The sequence below is a fragment of the Heterodontus francisci genome, chromosome 45 (genome assembly GCF_036365525.1).
Source record: "Heterodontus francisci isolate sHetFra1 chromosome 45, sHetFra1.hap1, whole genome shotgun sequence".
Lineage (NCBI taxonomy): Eukaryota > Metazoa > Chordata > Chondrichthyes > Heterodontiformes > Heterodontidae > Heterodontus > Heterodontus francisci.
Genome location: NC_090415.1, coordinates 8,336,825 through 8,359,004, shown reverse-complemented (window position 1 = coordinate 8,359,004; position 22,180 = coordinate 8,336,825). Strand labels below are relative to the sequence as shown.

At 44.8% G+C, this 22,180-nt stretch overlaps 1 protein-coding gene across 3 annotated transcripts in view; it reads right to left on the bottom strand.

The window, feature by feature from the left end:
• The window catches only part of LOC137356302 (flavin-containing monooxygenase 5-like), a 43,901-nt gene extending 23,662 nt beyond the window's left edge, over positions 1–20,239 (bottom strand). The window contains exons 1-4 of one of the 3 annotated variants that reach the window (XM_068022176.1): positions 20,111–20,239; positions 11,928–12,067; positions 3,271–3,408; positions 1,783–1,971 (exon numbers count right to left, since the gene is read on the bottom strand). In XM_068022176.1, the coding sequence (XP_067878277.1) occupies positions 1,783–1,971; positions 3,271–3,408 (327 nt within the window). In that variant the 5' untranslated portion in view covers positions 11,928–12,067; positions 20,111–20,239. Of the gene's footprint in view, positions 1–1,782; positions 1,972–3,270; positions 3,409–3,646; positions 3,671–3,857; positions 3,928–11,927; positions 12,068–20,110 lie in introns of those variants that run through there. The other 2 variants (XM_068022177.1, XM_068022178.1) reach the window with 2 other exon arrangements.
• Between the last annotated feature and the right edge of the window lie 1,941 nt (positions 20,240–22,180).

Here is a 22,180-nt window from a genome sequence, read left to right as displayed (position 1 = left end):
GCCCTGATGGAATGCATCCCAGGGTACTAAAAGAGATGGCGGGAGAAATAGCAGGTGCACTGGCGGTAATTTTCCAAAATTCGCTGGACTCTGGGGTAGTCCCAGCAGATTGGAAAACAGCAGATGTGACGCCACTGTTTAAAAAGGGAGGTAGACAAAAGATGGGGAATTATAGACCGGTTAGATTAACCTCTGCAGTGGGGAAGATGCTTGAGTCTATTATCAAGGAAGAAATAGCAGGGCATCTCGATAGAAATTGTCCCGTTGGGCAGACGCAGCATGGGTTCATGAAGGGCAGGTCATGCTTGACAAATCTTTTGGAATTCTATGATGACATTACGAGCAAGGTGGACAATGGGGACCCAGTGGATGTGGTGTACCTAGATTTCCAAAAGGCCTTCGACAAGGTGCTGCACAAGAGGCTGCTGCATAAGATAAGGATGCATGGCGTTAGGGGTAAAGTATTAGTATGGATAGAGGATTGGTTGACTGACAGGAAGTAGAGAGTGGGGATAAATGAGTGCTATTCTGGTTGGCAATCAGTCACTAGTGGTGTGCCTCAGGGATCGGTGTTGGGACTGCAATTATTTCCAATTTATATCGATGATTTGGAGTTGGGGACCACGTGTAGGGTGTCAAAGTTTGCAGATGACACTAAGATGAGTGGCAGAGAAAAGTGTGCAGATGACTGTGAAACTTTGCAGAGGAACATAGATACATTGAGTGAGTGGGCAAAGGTCTGGCAGATGGAATACAATGTTAATAAATGTGAAGTCATTCATTTCGGTAGGAGTAACAGTAAAAAGGATTATTACTTGAATGGTAAAAAGTTGCAGCATGCTGCTATGCAGAGGGACCTGGGTGTCCTTGTACATGAATTGCAGAAGGTTGGTTTGCAGGTACAGCAAGTAATTAGGAAGGCAAATGGAATTTTGTCCTTCATTGCTAAAGGGATTGAGTTTAAAAGCAGAGAGGTTATGTTGCAGCTGTATAAGGTACTGGTGAGGCCGCACCTGGAGTACTGTGTGCAGTTTATGTCTCCTTACTTGAGAAGGGATGTACTGGCACTGGAGAGGGTGCAGAGGAGGTTCACTCGGTTGATTCCGGAGTTGAGGGGGTTGGCTTATGAGGAGAGACTGAGTAGATTGGGATTATATTCATTGGAGTTCAGAAGAATGAGGGGGGATCTTATAGAAACATATAAAATCATGAAGGGAATGGATAAAATACAAGTAGAGAGGATGTTTCCACTGGCAGGTGAAGCTAGGACAAGAGGGCATAGCCTCAAGATTAGAGGGAGCGGATTTAGGACTGAATTAAGAAGGAACCTCTTCACCGAGAGGGTTGTTAATCTATGGAATTCCTTGCCCAGTGAAGTAGTTGACGCTTCTTCAGTAAACGTTTTTAAAGCTAATCTTTTTGAACAATAAAGGAATTAAGGGATACGGTGAGAGCGCGGGTAAGTGGATCTGAGTCCACGAAAAGATCAGCCATGATCTTATTGAATGGCGGAGCAGGCTCGAGGGGCCGGACGGCCTACTCCTGCTCCTAGTTCTTATGATTATGATCAGCACTACCTCAGTACTGCACCAGGCCCTGCAATATGGCCAATGTGCTCACATTTCATGCAGTGGCATTTGAAACCACCATTTCTGGATGCAGAGGTAAGCGTGTTATCTACTGAAGCAGGGCTGCCACATGTCCATCATGTTTATAGATCATTAGGACAAGACTATCAAGGAGTGCCAACAAGATCTTTCATTACCAATAGTTAGAACTAACCTTCAGCCGTATGTATTTCATCAGATCAAAGCGGTTGGCATAAAGCCGGAAGTACTCCAGAATCCTGGAATGATGCATGTAATTTGGGTAATCATCGGGAACAGGAAAATCGCTGTAAGACATCATTTCCTTGCAAGTATTGATGATCAATGATTTATAGATGCTGGCCTTGCGATCCGTAGCTTGTTCCTAATGAAGAAAATCCAAAGGTAAAAATCCATATTTGACAGTACTGCTGGATTGTTTGGGGGCGGGGTGGGGCGGGGTGTGGGGGTGATGGTAACGCATCAACTGTCTGCAATATGCCAGATCTGACATTCAAAGCACCAGTAACTCTGGTGCACTTACTATACTTCTTTTGGGAAATGCATCTCAGGAAGGTAGTGGACGCAGATTCACCAGAATGACGCTGTGCAATAAAGATTTCAATTGTGAGTAACTGCACCATAGGATTGGCTTGATTTCCCTTGAGTATTAAGAGAGGAGGGATCGAAAGTTTTAGCCTGTCGGAAGTAATTTATTTGGGTAGATTCGACATAACTATAACATCTGGTGCAGAAAACAAGAACAAGTGGACTTAATCACACCTTTAGAGATAGACGATTTAGGTATTTTTATAAGCACTTTTTCACATAGAAGGTTGGTGAAAATTTCGAGCTTTCTTATTATTTTCTAGCCTCTGGGCATCCCTAATTGCCCTTGACAACTGAGTGGCTTGCTCGGCCATTTCAGAGGGCAGTTAAGAGTCAACCACATTGCTGTGGGTCTGGAGTCACATTTAGGCCAGACCAGGTATGAACGGCAGATTTCCTTTGGTAATGGAGATTTTTGAACCATTACTGGGACTAACTTTCAATGTTTATGAATTGATTGAATTAAAATGTCCACCAGGCGCTGTGGCGGGATTTGAACCCGTATCCCAATGGCATTAGCCTGGGCCACTGAAACCTAGTCCAGTAACCTGAAAAGGCTGGAGCCGCTGGAGTTCAATCGGACCTTTAAAAACTGAGTTTGACTGATTTGCAAAGCAAAAATATTAACGGGCGTTTAAGAAATGCGGCTAAAGGGGAGTTGAATCACAAATCAGCACCGCAGCCTCACAGCTCCAGCGACCCGGGTTCAATTCTGGGTACTGCCTGTGTGGAGTTTGCAAGTTCTCCCTGTGTCTGCGTGGGTTTCCTCCGGGTGCTCCGGTTTCCTCCCACATGCCAAAAGACTTGCAGGTTGATAGGTAAATTGGCCATTATAAAAATTGCCCCTAGTATAGGTAGGTGGTAGGGGAAATATAGGGACAGGTGGGGATGTGTTAGGAATATGGAATTAGCGTAGGATTAGTATAAATGGGTGGTTGATGGTCGGCACAGACTCGGTGGGCCGAAGGGCCTGTTTCAGTGCTGTATCTCTAACTAAAAAAAAAAAATTATGTAATATTGCTACAGCTTACTGAATCGATACCGATATTTTCTTCTCAAAAGCATCATAACTTGCCTGAAAGTTCCACAGCCCTCCAATGTCATCTGTCCTCTCAAAGCATACAGGCTCCAAGTCTTCATCCAAACAACACTTTATGCAAGTTAGGCCGCTGGCACCGGCGCCAATGACGGCTACTCGCTTTCTCGTTTTCATCTAACAGGCAAACAAAGTCAATTCAGCATCATTTCGGAAATGAGGAATACACTGTAAATATCAACTCAATGGGGAGGAGGTGGTGGGGGGGGGGGGCATCTGCCGATCACGTTCCTGTGCAGGAAGCACTAGGAAGTGGCGTTCAGTCATCCTTTCAGAAATTCAGACTGCCTATTGCAACCTGTCAGAACGCCCACGTCTCAGACGGAGCTTGCAGCGACGGACCGAAGGACCTTACCTCCCGGCAGAGCAGCGGACCGGCGGTTGGAAGACGGGACGGCGAGGATCCGGGAGTTGAGTGGAGCCGCGGGAAGAACACGCAAGAGCGGGGAGCGGATAAATGGAGGCCGAGGATCGCGGCCTTGCAGCACTGATCTTCGGGGGCGGGGCGGGGCGTGGGGGGGGGGGTGAAGAGCGGACCTGCGGGAAGAACACAGTGAGGAGCGGACCTGCGGGAAGAACACAGAGAGTGAGGAGCGGATAAACAGAGCCCGAGGCTCGCGCGCTGTCCAGGCAACAGGGAGTTTGGAAACAAAGTGAGCAGTGCAGTGACGTCACAGAGAGGCTGCAAGGTGATTGGTTGGTGAGGACCTGTTGTTAGGGGACACCTCTAAAGAGCCGGGTTGGGACACCGGCGTTAGGGGGTGTGTGCAAATAGCTCAATAATAATTCACAAATGATTAACTTTTTGAGTAAGGTTTATTTTAATGAGTGAACTGTATTGATATTTAGTAGGCTTTATCAGTAGGTTCAAAAGTCAAGGTAAGGACTTTAGATTGTAGTGGGTCGTGTTTGGAGTAGAAGGAGGCCCCAAGCTTAATTAGTATTTTTCTTTTAACCGAAAAGGAGTAACTAAGTAATCTCAAGGTAAGTCGTGGCAGGAGAGCTCATACCCGTGATATGCTTCTCCTGCGCTGTGTGGGAAATCAGGGACAGTTCCAGTGTGCGTGACGACCATATGTGCCGGAAGTGTATCCATCTGCAGCTGTTGGCTGCCCACATTGTGCAGCTGTGGGTGGATTTATTGTGAAGCATCCGTGACGCTGAGATCGTCGTGGATAGCATGTTTCGCGAGGTGGTCACACTGCAGGCAAATGCTGCAAAGGTAGAAAGGGAATGGGTGACCACCAGACAGAGTAGAGGAAGGCAGGTAGAACAGGAGTCCCCTGTGGCCGTCCCCCTCTCTAACAGATATACCGCCTTGGATACTGTTATGGAGATAGCTCAGTGGAAAACAGCAAGACCCAAGCACATGACACCATAGGTGATTGTGCTGCACAGAAGCGGAGGAAGAAAAATGGCAGGAGTATAGTGACAGGGGATGCAATTGTAAGAGAACAGACAGGCATTTCTTCAGCTGCAAAAGAGACTCCAGGATGGTATGTTGCCTCTCTGGTGCTAGGGTCAAGGATGTCACTGAGCGGCTGCTGGGCATTCTGAGGGGGGGGAGGAGGCAACCAGTTGTCGTGGTACATATCGGCACCAATGACGTAGGTAACAAAAAGGGATGAGGTCCTACAAGCTGCATGTTGGGAGTTCGGACATAAATTAAAAAGTAGGACCTCAAAGGTAGTAATCCCAGGATTACTATCAGTGCCATGTGCTAGCGAGAGCAGAAATAGCAGGATATATCAGATGAATATGTGGCTGGAGAAATGGTGTAGGGGGAGGGATTCAGATTCCTGGGACATTGAGACCAGTACTGGGGATGGTGGGACCAGTACAAGCTGGACGGGTTGCATCTGGGCAGAACCGGCACCAATTTCCTCGGGGGTGGGGGGGGGGGGGGGAGGGGGTGTGGTTTGCTAGTGCTGTCGGGGAGGGTTTCAACTGGAATGGCAGGGGGATGGAAATCCGAGCAGGGAGACAGAGGAGAGGGAAACTCGGCTAGAAAGGAAAGGCGGAAAGGTACAAAGCAAAAGCGGAAGGCGGCGAAAACAAGGGTGGGAAACAAATGGGGCCATAGTGAAAAATAAAGTGAAGATGACTAACAGTGTTAAAAAGACAAGTCTAAAGGCATTGTGGCTTAATACGCGGAGCATTCGTAATAAGGCATATGATTTAACAGTGCAAATAGATATAAATGGTTATGATATAGTTGTGATTACAGAGACATGGCTGCAGGATGGGAACTTAACAGAAAGGGGTATTCAATACTTAGGAAGGACAAGCAAAAAGGGGAAGCAGGTGGAGTAGCGTTGTTGGTAAAGGAGAAAATCAATGCAATAGTGAGGAAGGTGATTGGCTCGGAAAATCGTGATGTGGAACCTGTGCGGGTGGAGCTAAGAAACATCAAGGGGCAGCAAACGTTGGTGGGGCTGTCTATAGGCCCCCAAACAGTAGTGGAGATGTAAGGGATGGCAGTAAACAGGAAATTAGAGACGCATGCAATATAGGTACAACTGTAATCATGGGTGACGTTGATCTACATATAGATGGGTCAAACCAAATCAGCAATAATGCTGTGGAGAAATATTTCCTTAAGTGTGTATGTCACGGTTTTTAGACCAATACGTTGAGAACCAACTAGAGAACAGGCCATCCAAGATTAGGTATTGTGCAACGAGAAAAGATTAATTAACAATCTTGTTGTGTGGGGTCCCTTGGGAAGGAGCGACCATAACATGATAGAATTCTTCATTAAGATGGAAAGTGAAGTAGTTGAATCCGAAACTAGGGTCCTGAATCTAAATAAAGGAAAGTACAAAGGTATGAGGTCCAAGCTGGTTACGGTAAATTGGGGAACTTTATGAAATGCGAGTTGGTTACAGTAAATTGGGGAACTTTATGAAAAGGGTTGACAGTGGATAGGCAATGGATAATATTTAAAGAACGTGTGCATGAACTGGAATAATTATTCATTCCTGGCTGGCGCAAAAATAAAACTGGAAAGGTAGCTCACCCGTGTCTTACAAAATAAATTAGGGATAGTATTAGATCCAAAGAGGCAGCATATAAAATTGCCAGAAAAAGAAGCAATTCTGAGGATTGGGAGCAGTTTAGAATTCAGCAAGAGAGGACAAAGAGGTTGATGTAGTGGGGGAAGATAGAGTATGAGAGTAAAATTGCGGGAAACATAAAAACTGACTGTAAAAGCTTCTATAAATATGTGAAAAGAAAAAAGATTATTGAAGACAAATGTACAAATGTAGGTCCCTTACAGACATAAATGGGGGAATTATAATGGGGAACCAAAAAATGGCGGCACAATTAAACACATACTTTGGTTCAGCCTTCACAAAGGGGGACACAAATAACCTCCCAGAAATGTTAGTGAACCAAGGGTCTAATGAGGAAGGAACTGAAGGAAATCATTATTAGTAAAAAAAAAAATGCTAGGGAAATTAATGGGGTTAAAGGCTGACAAATCACCAGGATCTGATAATCTACATCCCAGAGTTCTAAAGGAAGTGGCCCTGGAAACAGCGGAAGCATTGGTGGTCGTCTTCCAAAATGCTATAGACTCTCGAGCAGTTCCAACAGAAAGGAGGGTGGCAAATGTAACCCCACTATTTAAAAAAGGAGGGAGAGAAAAAGCAGGGAATTACAAACCAGTTAGCCTGACATAAGTATGGGGAAAATGCTCGAGCCTATTATAAACAATGTGATAGCAGAACACCTGGAAAGCATAAACGGGATTGGACCAAGTCAGCATGGATTTACGAAAGGGAAATCATGCTTAACAAGCCTACTGGAGTTTTTTGAGGATGTAACGGGTAGAATAGATAAGGGAGAACTCGTGGATGTGGTGTAGTTGGATTTTCTGAAGGTCCCACATAAGAGGTTAGTGTGCAAAATTAAAGCACATGAGATTGGGGGTAATATACTGGCCTGGACTGAGAATTGTTTGTCAGACAGGAAACAGAGAGTAGGAATAAACAGGTCTTTTTTCCGGGTGGCAGGCAGTGAGTAGTGTTGTACAGGATATGTGCTTGGGCCCCAGCTATTCACAATATATTTTAATGACTTGGGTGAGGGAACTAAATGTAACATTTCCAAGTTTGTAGACGCCACAAAACTGGGGGTTGGGGGGTGTGGGAGGTGGAGGGGTAGAGTGATGAGGGAGTGAGGGAGACTGTGAGCTGTGAGGAGGATACAAAGAGGCTCAAATGTGGTTGGGACGGGCTGGGTGAGTTGTCAAATACATGGCAGGTGCATTATAACGTGGATAAATGTGAGGTTATCCACTTTGGTTGTAAAAACAGAAAGGCAGATTATTATCTGAATGGTGATAGATTGGGAAAGGGGGAGGTGCAACGAGACCTGGGTGTCCTTGTACACCAGTCGCTAAAAGCAAGCATTCAGGTGCAGCAAGCAGTTAGGAAGGTGAAAGGTATGTTGGCCTTCATTGCAAGAGGATTTGAATACAAGAGCAAGGATGTCTTACTGAAGTTATACAGGGCCTTGGTGAGTCCACATTGGGAGTATTGTCTGCAGTTTGGTTCTCCTTATCTGAGGAAGGATGTTCTTACCATGGAGGGAGTGCCAAGAAGATTTACTAGGCTGATTCCTGGGATGGCAGGATTGACGTATGAGGAGAGATTGGGTCGACTGGGCCTGTATTCACTCGTGTTTAGGAGAATGAGAGTGGGTCTCAGAAACCGATAAAGTTCTAACAGGACTGGGCAGGCTAGATGCAGGGAGGATGTTCCCGATGGCTGGGGAGTCCAGAACCAGGATACGGGGTATGCCATTTAGAACCGAGATGAGGAGAAATGTCTTCACTCAGATGGGTGGTGAACCTGTGGAATTCTCTACCGCAGAAGGCAGTGGAGGCCAAGTCATTAAATATAATCAACAAGGAGATTTAATTCTTAATGCCAAACGGATCAAAGGATATGGGGAGAAAGTGGGAAGAGGGTACTGAATTAGACGATCTGCCATGATCTTTTTTGGGTGGCGGGGCAAGCCCGAGTGGCCTACTCCTGCTCCTATTTTTTGTCTTTCTACGTTTCTCTCTGTGCTGTAACACTCCGTGATTCTACATTGGTCGAGAGGTCACCAATGGCGGGAAAATATGCAGCAGGCAGCGCTGGAGAAAGACATTCAAGCGAAAGATGGCACTTTCAATAGTGTAGGCTCCAGGTTCTGGAAATCACTCCCTATATCCAACGGCCTCACTATATTAATATAAAAGCAAAATACTGTGGATGCTGGAAATCTGAAACAAAAACAAGAAATGCTGGATTCACTCAGCAGGTCTGGCAGCATCTGTGGAAAGAGAAGCAGAGTTAACGTTTCGGGTCAGTGACCCTTCTTCGGAACTGACAAATATTAGAAAAGTCACAGATTATAAACAAGTGAGGTGGGGGTTGGGCAAGAGATAACAAAGGAGAAGGTGCAGATTGGACCAGGCCACATAGCTGACCAAAAGGTCACGGAGCAAAGGCAAACAATATGTTAATGGTGTGTTGAAAGACAAAGCATTAGTACAGATTAGGTGTGAATATACTGAATATTGAACATCAGCAAGTGCAAACCTGAAGAAAAACAACCTGAAAAAAACAGTGGGTAAGCAAACTGAACAAACTAAGATGAAATGAAATAAATGCAAAAAAAGATTGTAAAAAATGTAAAAAGGAATGCAAAAAAAAAGGAAGAAAAAATAACTAAAAATGACTAAAAATGAAAGTAAAGTGGGGAGACCAAGCGCAGACTGGGTGACCGCTTTGCGGAACATCTCCGCTCAGTCCGCAAGCAGGACCCTGAGCTTCCGGTTGCTTGCCATTTCAACACTCCCCCCTGCTCTCATGCTCACATCTCTGTCCTGGGATTGCTGCAGTGTTCCAGTGAACATCAACGCAAGCTCGAGGAACAGCATCTCATCTACCGATTAGGCACACTACAGCCTGCCGGACTGAACATTGAGTTCAATAATTTCAGAGCATGACAGCCCCCCACTTTACTTTCATTTTTAGTCATTTTTAGTTATTTTTTCTTCCTTTTTTTTTGCATTCCTTTTTACATTTTTTACAATCTTTTTTTGCATTTATTTCATTTCATCTTAGTTTGTTTAGTTTGCTTACCCACTGTTTTTTTCAGGTTGTTTTTCTTCAGGTTTGCACTTGCTGATGTCCAATATTCAGTATATTCACACCTAATCTGTACTAATGCTTTGTCTTTCAACACACCATTAACATATTGTTTGCCTTTGCTCCGTGACCTTTTGGTCAGCTATGTGGCCTGGTCCAATCTGCACCTTCTCCTTTGTTATCTCTTGCCCAACCCCCACCTCACTTGTTTATAATCTGTGACCTTTCTAATATTCGTCAGTTCCGAAGAAGGGTCACTGACCCGAAACGTTAACTCTGCTTCTCTTTCCACAGATGCTGCCAGACCTGCTGAGTGAATCCAGCATTTCTTGTTTTTGTTGGCCTCACTATATTGCTCTCCATTCAAACCCAGCATAAATCTCAAGGGTTAGACCAAGCTTATGTGAAATCGGATTTTCCATCTTTGCCTCCCCTGTCTGTTTCTTCAGTGCTCTGTGAAGTTCCTTGGGATGTTTTCTGTCAAGGTGCAAGTAGCTGATTGTTGACATATTATTGTCGGTGCCTTCTGGGACGTTAGGGTTAGGGTGTTCCATGGATCTGTCCAGGCACGCAAATTGTCCCATCCAGTGGAAGACACAACAATTACCTTACTTTAACTTGGATTGGGCCATCATGGCAGTCTCAGTTTAACTGATTGCCTGGTCAAAGCCTACGAATTAAACCGCAATTTATTAAGAATTTAAATCACATGCCAACTCCTGACTCCCCCAAAGCCAGACCACCCTCTACAAGGTGCAGATCAGGAGTGTGATCGAACACTCTCCACTTGCCTGGATGGGTGCAGCTCCAACAACACTCAAGAAGCTCGACACCACCCAGGACAAAGCAGCTACTTGACTGGCACCCCATCCACAAACATTCGCTCCCTCCACCACCGACGCACAGTGGCAGCAGGGTGTACCATTTGCAAGATGCACTGCAGCACCTTCCAAACCCCGTGACCTCTATCACCTAGAAGGACCAGGGCAGGGAATGCATGGGAGCATCACCCCCTGCAAGTTCTCCTCCAAGCCACGCACCATCCTGGCTTGGAACTATATCGCCATTCCTTCACTGTCGCTGGGTCAAATTACTGGAACTCCCTTCCTAACAGCACTGTGGGTGTACCTACCCCACATGCACTGCAGCGGTTCGAGAAGGGAGCTCACCACCACCTTCTCAAGGACAGTTAGGCAATAAAGGCTGGCCTAGCCAGCGACGCCCACATCCCATGAATGAATGTTTTAAAAAAAAGCTTATGCTCGATTACCAACTGACGACCAACAGGTTAACTTCGGTCCGGCCAGTGTCCCTGTAAATAGGTAACCAGCTCTCCCTGGCTGCTTTTGAACTTTAAACCACAGGAAACCACATCACAGTATCAGAGAATTGTGAAAGCACAGAAGGAGGCCATTCGGTCCGACGTGCCTGCGTTGGCTCTGCACAAGAGCAATTGACCTGGTGCTGCTCCCCCTGCCTTCTCCCCATGTCCCTGCACAGCCTCTGTATCTGAATCATCTTGTGACCATCTGTCCTTATGTGGCTCAGTGGCAAGTCATCTTTGGAACCGCTCCTGTGAAGCACCTTGGGACGATTCACTACGTTAAAGGCGCTATATAAACATAAGTTGTTGTTAAAGAGGAGGAGATGAAAGATTTTTACATGCTCCTGAAAAGGCACTTATCCAAAGTGAAAAAAGTGGGGGGGGGGGGGGGGGGTTCAGAGAAAAGACCTCCTTCTATGATTTTCAAAACCATGTCTCATAGTTAATGCAATTGTCTTTTATATAGAATTTCATAAAACTTCACGCCACAGAAACAAGTCATTTAGCTCTGACAGTCTAAGCTGCTGTCTGTCCTCCGCAGGAGCTTCTCCTCACTCTTCTTCATCGAGGCCTAGCTGTCTATCCTTCTGTTCCTTCCCTCCTAGTGTACTAATCCATCTTCCAAGTTGCCCAACCGTGGTAGCACCCCTCCATTTGTAAAAGAAGGTTGTGGGTTTAAGTGCCATTCTGAAGATTTGAGCACAACATTTGCCCAAACCGCAGTACAATATTGCACCCCACTTTCTTATCCTTCTATTCCTCTCTCCTCATGCACTGACCTCGCTTTTCCTTGCATGTACATTTCCTATCCGCCCTCTCTACTCCATTTGGTATCAAGTCCACATCCCCATCACTTTCTGGGTAGAGAGGTTTCTCCTGAATTTCTTATTGGACGCTTTATTAACTATTTCATATTTACAAAGTCTTGACTACAGATCGCTTTGAGGGACTCTGAGGTAGTGAAAGACGCTTCATAAATACAAATCCTTCTTCAGTATGCTCTGTACGTGTTTCTTACTCATCTTCTTTCTGAAGCGGGCTGTTGAATCTCTGCTAACAGTTTTACACAGCCGAAGGAAGACAACCTCTACCTCAGTGTGCGCAGTGCCGTCTTGCCGACGGCAGTTATTGCATAAAGACTACCTAGATCGTAATCCACTTACCTCTTTGGATTGCAAACGCTGTCTATTCCTTTGCGATCTCTCTCAGTTTGCTACTGCAAGGTGTGTCCTCCCTCCTTTTACTGTCGAAAGCGTTGGTAAATTATTCAAGTGACCTTCGGAATTCAGACGCAACGCCTTGCCTAATAACAACAGCAAAGAACTCATTGACCAGTCATTGCCTCCTCAGATTAGCCCACAGCCAGAAGAAAAGATTTGCTGACGGGACATATCCGTGTTAATGAATAACATTTTGGTTGTCTAAAGTTTCTGGGGGAAAGATAGCACTAATCATGCAGACGAAAATGTTGTAAGGGCGGCCTGGGGTCCGGATCCAGTGAATAAACATTTAAGGTAATTGTCAAAGGATGAGGATATGTTTTTCAAAAGTTCAAAAGAACATTCGGTAAACAATGAAAAGCAGAACATTGCAGCACAGGAGGAAACCATTCCCGTGTGGAGCTGGTGGTCGAGTTGTAATGTCATTCGACTAAGTCTTTAGGCTCTCAGGCTGATGCATTTGGAACATGGGTTCAAATTCCACTGCAAACAATGGTTGCAATTTGATTTTAAATGATTAAAGCATAAAAGTTGCTGTTAATAAGTTGGTGTCATGAGAACCATATAACTGTCCTTGGATGGTAAAGAGCATATCTGGTTTACTGGTCACCTATGGAGGAGAACATAGGCCGTCCTTACCTGGTCCAGCCCCCATGTGACTCCAAACCCACAGCAATGCAACTGGCTCGCAAATACCCAGTAAATTACCCTAGCAAACCATTCAGTTCAAGGAGGATTTAGGGATGGGGCAATAAATGCTGGCCTCGCCAGTGATGGCCCCATCCCATGAAGGAAGGAAGATTAATTCATCGAATCAATGCTATTTAGCCCCATTCCCCTCCACTTTCGAAAGTTGCTGTTGAATCTATTTTAGAGCAAAAGAACTCTGTGCAGATAAGATTTCCTATTAGCTTCTTTTGCCAAATATCCGATATCACACAGTCATAAATTGACTGAACGCCATTCGCTTTAAGTGATTAAGCTCGAGATGGTGCGGAAAAGATTCACAAGGACCTTGCCTGGTTTGGAGGGCTTGAGTTATAAAGAGAGACTGGATAGGCTGGGTCTTTTCTCCCTGCAGAGAAGGAGGCTGAGAGGGGACATGATTGGGCGGCACAGTGGCGCAGTGGTTAGCACCGCAGCCTCACAGCTCCAGGGACCCGGGTTCGATTCTGGGTACTGCCTGTGTGGAGTTTGCAAGTTCTCCCTGTGTCTGCGTGGGTTTTCTCCGGGTGCTCCGGTTTCCTCCCACAAGCCAAAAGACTTGCAGATTGATAGGTAAATTGGCCATTATAAATTGTCACTAGTATAGGTAGGTGGTAGGGAAATATCGTGACAGGTGGGGATGTTTGGTAGGAATATGGGATTAGTGTAGGATTAGTATAAAAATGGGTGGTTGATGTTCGGCACAGACTCGGTGGGCCGAAGGGCCTGTTTCAGTGCTGTATCTCTAATCTAATCTAATCATGATAGAGGTACATAAAATTATGAGAGGCATAGATAGCCAGAGTGTTTCCCACGGTAGGGGTGACTAAAACTAGAGGGCATTGATTAAAGGTGCGAGGGAGGAGGTTTAAAGGGGATTAAAGGGGTAAATTTTTCACACTAAGAATGGTGGGTATCTGGAATGAGCTGCCTGAGGAGATGGTGGAGGCAGGAACAGTAGCGACATTTCAGAGGCATCTGGACATGAATGAGTAGGGCATAGAGGGATATAAAAATAATGTAGGCAGGTGGGATTAGTATAGATATGCATTATGGTCAGCATGGATGCGGTGGACTGAAGGGCCTGTTTCTACGCTGTACGACTCTATGACTGTATGAGACCATTCAGAACTGACGTCCCCTGTGCCGGTTCTCTGCAAGAGTTATCCAGTTAGCCCTTCTCGCCTGCTCCACTCCCCACAGCCCTGTAAACGTCTCCCTTTAAAAATTTGTCTCAGTTTTCCTTGAATATTGTTAATACATATGTATCCATCACCTGTTCAGGCAGCCCATTCCAGGTCACGCTCAAAACATGTTTGTTTTAAAAATTTTATTATTATTCGTTCATGGGATGTGTGCATGGTCAGAATTTATTTCTAATTTCCCTCTGGAAGCTGCTGGAAAGCCACCTTCTTGAAGTAATGCATTCTGTAGGGTGTAGCTACACCCACATTGTGTTTAGGTCTCGAGGTCCAAGATTTTGACTGAAAGACGATGAAGGTTTGCACTGGAGTGCTGACCTGGGTTGCATTAGAGTGCTATAGTGGAAGTTTGGTAACTGAGGAAGTTCGGTGAGGAGGGAGTGAGGAGCTTCTTTCATTTCCTACCTGTCCTCAGTGAGGGGAGCAGAGAACTTCCAAAGAACACAGCTGACTGGGAGAAGACTCGGAGGGCGGAGTTCTGGACCGGTAAGTATAAAAAACTTACCTCGGGGTTTTGTGGCCTGCATCCAGGGAGAAGACATGGAGGGCAGAGTTCCAGACCGGTAAGTATAAAAAACTTACCATTGGTAAAGAATTAGAGGTTTAAAATGAACTAAGAGATGGCTGAAAGCATTGCTGTGCTGGGATTAACATATCAATGGACTGGAAAAATCAGGAAGGTCCTGTCCTGGGATTAACATATCAATGGACTGTAAAAGTCAGGAAGGTCCTGTCCTGGGATTAACATATCAATGGACTGTAAAAGTCAGGAAGGTCCTGTCCTTGGATTAACATATCAATGGACAGGCCCCCTCCCCTGCCCCCGAGGCAGGAGATTGAGAGACAGCCCAACATGTCAGAGGCTCAAGGGATGGAGTTTGCAAACAGCTCACTCAGGATAGTAACTGGGTTTGAAGATCTCAGTTCCAATCACAAAACCCACCTTTCACTCTCTCTCTAGAGAGAGTAGACACATTCCCCAGTCTGATTCAGTGTGTGTGTCTGTGTGTGTGCTCTCTCTGTCTCAATCTGGTTTATAACTGTGATTTGATTGTATTTGAATATTGCTGATTGTCTGTGTAACTGAGAGAGGAAACCCTGGGCTCTTGCTGTGCAATTTTGTTTAAAAATGTCTTCGCTTTGTATTTTAATCCAATTTTTTTCTCCTTCTTTCCCCTGAGGAATTTTCATTCTGAAAACTGCACGGTGAAGGTGAAAAGAGGGAAAGTTTGGGACGAGGAATCCTTGGACAGGAGCTTCCTCCAGAGGGGACGGACTGAGGCCTTGTCCACAGGCTGCACCCAAAGGGCCCACGTGAGTTGTGTCTGTTTATGACCCTGAGGTTTAATATCCTCTCTGGGGCCCACCTCGCAAGACTAAATGAAACATCGGAAAGGTGTAGCTGTATAAAGGCTTGTTATAATTCCCGAGTAATGCTGGTGTTTTGGGCAGTGCCGTGAATTTGAGGGTGAAATGAAATGTGCAGCAACCATTTGAATTGACAGTGAGGTTCTGAGAATGGATTTCTCTGTCTCTCTGAATGAGAGTAATAGGAGGGAGAGAGACGCAGGAGAGTGAGGGAAACATGGAGGGAATCAGAGGGGGAGAGGAGGGGTTAGCCGGCTGTTATCACACTGCTGCTTGTGGGATCTTGCTGTGCACCAATGGCCTGCAACATTTCCAACATTGCAACAGTGACGACCACTTTAAAAAATTAACTCTGAGCTTCAAAAGGCTAGGAATTAAGTCACAAATATGATAGTTTCTCAAGGCTTGTAATAATTCTAGAATAATCTGTGTGCTTTGGACAATGTTCTGAAGCTTTGCTGTTAAATAAAATGGACGGAGCCCATTTCAATTCATTTTACTGAAGTTCTGAGTTGAGATTTCTCTCTCTGTCTCTCTCCAGCTTTCTTTCCCTCTGTCTCTCTATTTAAACCTTTAATAATTAAAAACATATCACACACTGCAATATGATTTGTTGTTGTTTTAAATGGTGAGACAGAAATATTTCATAGCTTATTTCAACTAAGATTAGATACAAAATTGAGGGGAAAAAGCCCGATATGGACAGAGAGAGAGAGAGCAAGAGAGAGGGTCACAGGGGTGACTGAGATAGGAAGAGAGAGAGAGATACAGAGACACGGAGTGAGATAAAGAGACAGACACACAGACACACACTGGTGGAGGGAACTGTCTGAACCATTTTAGCCTCTGCTTGATTAACTGATTTGTTTGTATTTGGGTGTTGCTGAGAGATTATCTGTGTAACCGAGGGCAATTGCTGGGCTCTTGCTGTGCTATTTTGTTTAACAATGCCTTTTAATCAATTTTCTCTCTCTCCCTCTTGCCTTCAGGAATTTTCATTCTGAAAACTGCACGGTGAAGATGAAAAGGGGGAAAGTCTGGGACGAGGAATCCTTTGACAGGAGCTTCCTCCAGAGGGGATGGACTGAGGCCTTGTCCACAGGCTGCACCCAAAGGGCCCACGTGAGTTGTGTCTGTTTATTAGCCTGAGGTTTAATTTCCTCCCTGGGGCCCTGGGTTAAACATTTCATGTTGGATTGGGGCTCCTGGTGTTTTATACAGATTGAAAGCCTGGGGTTAAAGGAGCAGCCCCAGGAGGGAGTCCCATTTGCCCCTTGCTCCTTCCAGCCCTGTCTGTGAGGTTTGCTGGTGTTTTGGTCAAAGCTAGGAAGCTAACAGTGAAATAAGATGCACAGTGCCCATTTTAATTTATTTTACTGTAGTTCTGAGGTTAGCTTTCTCTCTGTCTCCACATTCTTTCCCTGTGTCTCTATCTCCCCCCATGCTTTCTCTTCTCTGTCTCTGTGTCACACTCTTTCTCCAATTAAACCTTTAATAAATAAAAAAAACATGCCACACACAGCAATGTGATTTGTTGTTATTTGGTGAGACAGAATCAGCCACTTGTTCCCAGTTTAAAGAGGGACTGTCATCCTTTTCTGGGCACTGAAATCTGGCTATTATCACATTGCTGCTTGTGGGATCTTTCTGTGCATCTGGTGCCCTGCAGCATTTCCAACATGACAACAACGAGGACACTTTAAAATTCAGCTTCCTGAGGGTCTGAGTGTGGATTTCTCTGTGTTTTCACAAGAATTTTACAACAGTTACAAGAGCTGAATGTGAAGCTGTATAAAGGCTTGTGAAAAGTTTAAAAATGGAGTTTAGCATTTTCAGAGGACTGTGATGGGATATCTGGCTATGATCACATTGTGGGATCCTGCTGTGCATACATTCCCTGCATCAATTCTTACATTACAACACTGAGGCAGAAGCAGATGGAGAGAAAAAGAGGGAGAGAGAGAAACAGCTGGAGGTGGCAGGTTAAATGCAGAGAGAGAGAGAGAGAGAGACAGACGGCGTGTGGGTGAGGGAGGAAAGGCAGAGAAAGATGGAGAAAGGCGGAGAGTGAGAGAGAGAGAGAGAGAGAGAGAAAGGAATCCACAATCAAAACTTTGGTAAACTGAATGTTGAAATGTCACCGTTACTGGGATCTTGCTGTGCGCAGATTTCTCTGTCTCTCTGAACGAGAGTAACAGGAGGGAGAGAGAGACGCAGGAGAGTGAGGGAAACATGGAGGGAATCAGAGGGGGTATGGGGTAGCCAGCTGTTATCACACTGCTGCTTGTGGGATCTTGCTGTGCACAATGGCTTGTTCCCAGTATAAATAAGGCGTTTCGCCCTTTCTGGGGACTGAAATGTGGCTATGATCACATTGCAGCTTGTAGGATCTTGCTGTGCATCTAGTGCCCTGCAGCATTTCCCACATGACAACAATGAGTACACTTTATAATTCAGCTTCCTGAGGGTCAGATTGTGGATTTCTCTGTGTTTTCTCTCCATCTTCCTCTGCTTTTCTCTCCCCCGCACTTTCTCTATTTTAACCATTAATCAATAGCAGCCACAATGTGACGTGTGGTTATTTTAAATGGTAATATAAACATTTCAGAGGACGTTTCAATCCAGATTAAATCCCAGATCGAGAGAAAAAGAAACAGATGTGGATGGGGTGCAGGGGGGAGGGAGCAGGAGAAAGACAGGAAGAGGGGTGTTTGAGATTTTCAAACTGCAGGAATGTCCCTCCCTCTGGGATCTCGAAACTTACGTCACTAAAAACAGATTATCTGCATATTAGCAGATTGTTGCCTTTGGGACCTTGCTGTGCACAGATTGCCAACAGGTTTCCGGCATTGCAACAGTGAGGACCACTTTAAAAATTAGTTCATTGATTCTCAACTGCTCCTGAGGGCCAATAATTACAAGAGCTGAACGTGAAGCTGTATAAAGGCTTGTGAAAAGTTTAAAGATGGAGTTCAGCATTTTCAGAGGACTGTGATAGGATATCTGGCTATGATCACATTGTGGGATCCTGCTGTGCATACATTCCCTGCATCAATTCTTACATTAGAACACTGAGGCAGAAACAGATGGAGAGAAAAAGAGGGAGAGAGAGAAACAGCTGAAGGTGGCAGGTAAATGAGAGAGAGAGAGAGAGACAGGCGGAGTGTGGATGAGGGAGGGAAGGCAGAGAAAGATGGAGAAAGACAGAGCGAGAAATCCACACTCAAAATCTTGGTAAACTGAATTTTGAAGTGTCACCATTGCTGGGATCTTGCTGTGCACGGCTTGCCTGCAGAATTCCCTGCATTGTGACAGTGACTGCATTTTAGAAGTGAATTCATTGTGTGTAAAGCTCTCCTGAAGGCCTGGAATTTAAGTCCGGAGCTTGAAGCCGGTATAATTCCCGAATAAAGCTGGTGTTTTGGGCAGTGCCGTGAATTTATCTCTCTCTCCATCTGTCTCTCTGAATGAGAGTAACAGGAGGGAGAGAGACACACAGGAGAGTGAGGGAAACATGGAGGGAATCAGAGGGGGAGAGAGGGGTAGCCGGCTGTACTCACACTGCTGCTTGTGGGATATTGCAGGGGGGGGATAAATTGCGGGGGGGAGGGGATAAATATTACGGGGGGGGGATAAATTCCAGGGGGGTATAAATTCCAGGGGGGAAAAAAATGCGGGGGAGATAAAAAATTGCGGGGTGTGGGGTGTGGTGCTTTGCTGGGGTGTTAGAAAAAGCAAGAAAGAAAAGATAGAAAGAGAGAGAAAGAAGGAGTGAAAAGATAGATAGAGAATGAAGGAGAGAAAAGATAGAAAGAGAAAGAGAGAGAATAAGAAAGACAAAGAAGGGAGAGAAAAAAATGAGAGAAAAGATAGAAACAGACAGTCAGAAGACAGAAATACAGAAAAGACAGACATAGAGAAAAGACAGACATAGAGAAAAGACAGACATAGAGAAAAGACAGACATAGAGAAAAGACAGACATAGAGAAAAGACAGACATAGAGAAAAGACAGACATAGAGAAAAGACAGAAAGTCAGAAATAGAGAAAAGACAAAGTCAGAAAAAGACAGAAAGTCAGAAATACAGAAAAGACAAAGTCAGAAAAAGACAGAAAGTCAGAAATACAGAAAAGACAAAGTCAGAAAAAGACAGAAAAGACAAAGTCAGAAATACAGTAGAAAGAAAGTCAGAGGAATAGAGAAAAGGCTGAAAGAGACACAGAAAAAGAGGAGGGAAAAAAGTGCAGGGAAAGAACTGAGACACAAAGAAATTGCAGGCAGCAAAGAGACAGGCAGAAAGCCAGTGAGAAAGGCACACAGAGAATCACAGAGAGATTGAGAGAGAGAAGGACAGAGAATCACAGAGAGATTGAGAGAGAGAAGGACAAAGAAATCCATTGAGACAGGAAGACACACAATCATTCAGAGAGAACCAGAGAGAGAGAGAAAAAAAACAGAGAGAGAGAGAGAAACAGAGAGAGAAACACAGAGCAAGAATCGAGAGAGAGAGAAACACACAGACAGAGAAATAGAGAGAGAGAGAGAGATTTGAGAGAGAGAGATTGAGGAACAGAGAGAGAGAAACAGAGAGAGAAACAGAGAGAGAGAGAAACACACAGAGAGACTGAGAGAGAGAGAGAGAGAAACACACAGACAGAGAAACAGAGAGAGAGAGAGAAACACACAGACAGAGAAACAGAGAGAGAGAGAGATTGAGGAACAGAGAGAGAGAAACAGAGAGAGAAACAGAGAGAAATAGACACAGAGAGACTGAAAAAGAGATTGAAAGAGAGAGATTGAGGCAAAAGGAGAGAGAAAGGCAGAGAGAGACAATAAAGATGTGATACTCACCATCCCACACGGTCTACGCTCCATCATTGGACTCTAACACCTTCCCTCCATCAGCTCATCCATGGGGAAAAGATCCTGGAGAGGGAGATTGGGGTGGGAATTGGAGACAAGGGTCAGGACTGGGACAGAGAGAGCAGGGGATTCAGACTGGACTCTCTCTCACACACACACACACACTGTAATCAGCTTGCAATTCACCTGGGCACAGAGACTGAGATACAGAAACTCACCTTCACAAACCAGCCACATGGAAAGAAAGAATGGAGGCTGATGTTGTCCTAATATATCCCAGAACCTGTCACTCAAAACAGACAGTCCACCCCAAATACAGCTCACCCAACCAGCTATCAGCTTCCTTCATCTGGACACTGCCTCCCAGGTCTGGGACAGTCCAAGGTGAGTCTCTGTGTAAACAGGGGATGGGGAGAGAGGGATATTCCAGCCATATCCCAAATGGACCATTCCAGACAGAAACCTGCCTGTCTGTCTCTCTCTCTCCCTCCCCCAAAAACCTCATGGACAGAACAGAAAAACTGCTGTCATTTAAAACCTGGTGGGACTGGTTTGGATAATGGCCTTTTCACACTAATTGTATTAAATGTCTTCCACTATTCATCTCCAGTTAACAGAAAGTTCAGAAAATGACTGAAAATGTCTCACTGCAGTTACCTTGAAATTCCGGCAATGAGTTTTTGCTGGAGAGGCCTGTTTGACTGCAGTATAAACAGGCAGTTTTTATTCAGATTTTCAATTCCACTGTGTCTCAAACTAAACTCGAGCCCGGTTAATGATGCAGCCAAGAGAACTTTAACAACTGGTGACATTTCACACAATTCTCACCCATATTTACAGTTATATTTCTCAATGATACTTTGCACATTCTTTGCTGCTGCTGTATTTATGCATTAGGCTGTAATCAATTAAAAATACCTTCTTAATATTTACCAGTTTCATGTTACAAGGGTTTACAAAGCTGGGAAATGGACATTTAACACAAATTGTATGAAAGATCTTCCACTTGTCACCTCCAGTTTATATAAAGCTCAGCGAGAACGACCTCCACATTCTGACAGAGTTTTTTACTGCTGTAATAAAGTGTCACTTGTTTCCATTTGCTTCCTGACTGTTTCTTTTCTCTGCTCTCCTGGGGGATTCAGAGGGATTTTTGTTCATTGCTTGTCCACATTCAGGAGGTTTCAGCTCCTCTGCGGTTGCTGTCCTGGAGAAAATAATTGTATTCAAAATCTTTACCTCAGTTTGGAGACATGAGAAGAGACTGTTTACACTAGCAGAGGGGAGAAACAATTAGGCAGGGAGTTATTCTGGTCTGAAATTCACTGACAGGTTTCTGAAAGCTGATTCAAAATTAACTTTCAAAAGACAATCGGATCAAAACTTCAATTACTCTGAGTTATAGTACAGAAGATACCAGCATAGAAAGGGAAGTGAGAGAGAGAGAGAGATGTAATAACGTTAGTGATGAAGAACTCAACACAACTTATTTAGAGAGTTTTTATTTGTAAATGATTGTTTGAGTTTAATTTGATGCTGTTGTTTTATTTATAAATTATCTTTAATCACTAAAAATACTTTTCCAAACAGGAACCAGTTTAATGTTACAAGTGTTTACATAGTAGGAAGATAGCCATTTAACACAAATTGTATTGAAATTATTTCATTCAGCATCTCAAGTTTACAGAAAGTAACCTCCTCAAACTTTTGGAAACTTTCAAACTCAGTAACACAGAATCTCCCATCAGCAATGGCTCAGCATCTCCATCTGCTGGTATCCCTCTCTCACTGCAGTTACGGCCCCCCTCTCACCATCTCCATCTGCTGGTATCCCTCTCTCACTGCAGTTACGGCCCCCCTCTCACCATCCCCATCTGCTGGTGACCCTGTCTTACTGCAGTTACTGCCTCCCCGCTCACCATCTCCATCTGCTGGTGTCCCTGTCTCACTGCAGTTACTGTCTCCCCTCTCACCATCTCCATCTGCTGGTGTCCCTCTCTCACTGCAGTTACTGTCTCCCCTCTCACCATCTCCATCTGCTGGTGTCCCTGTCTCACT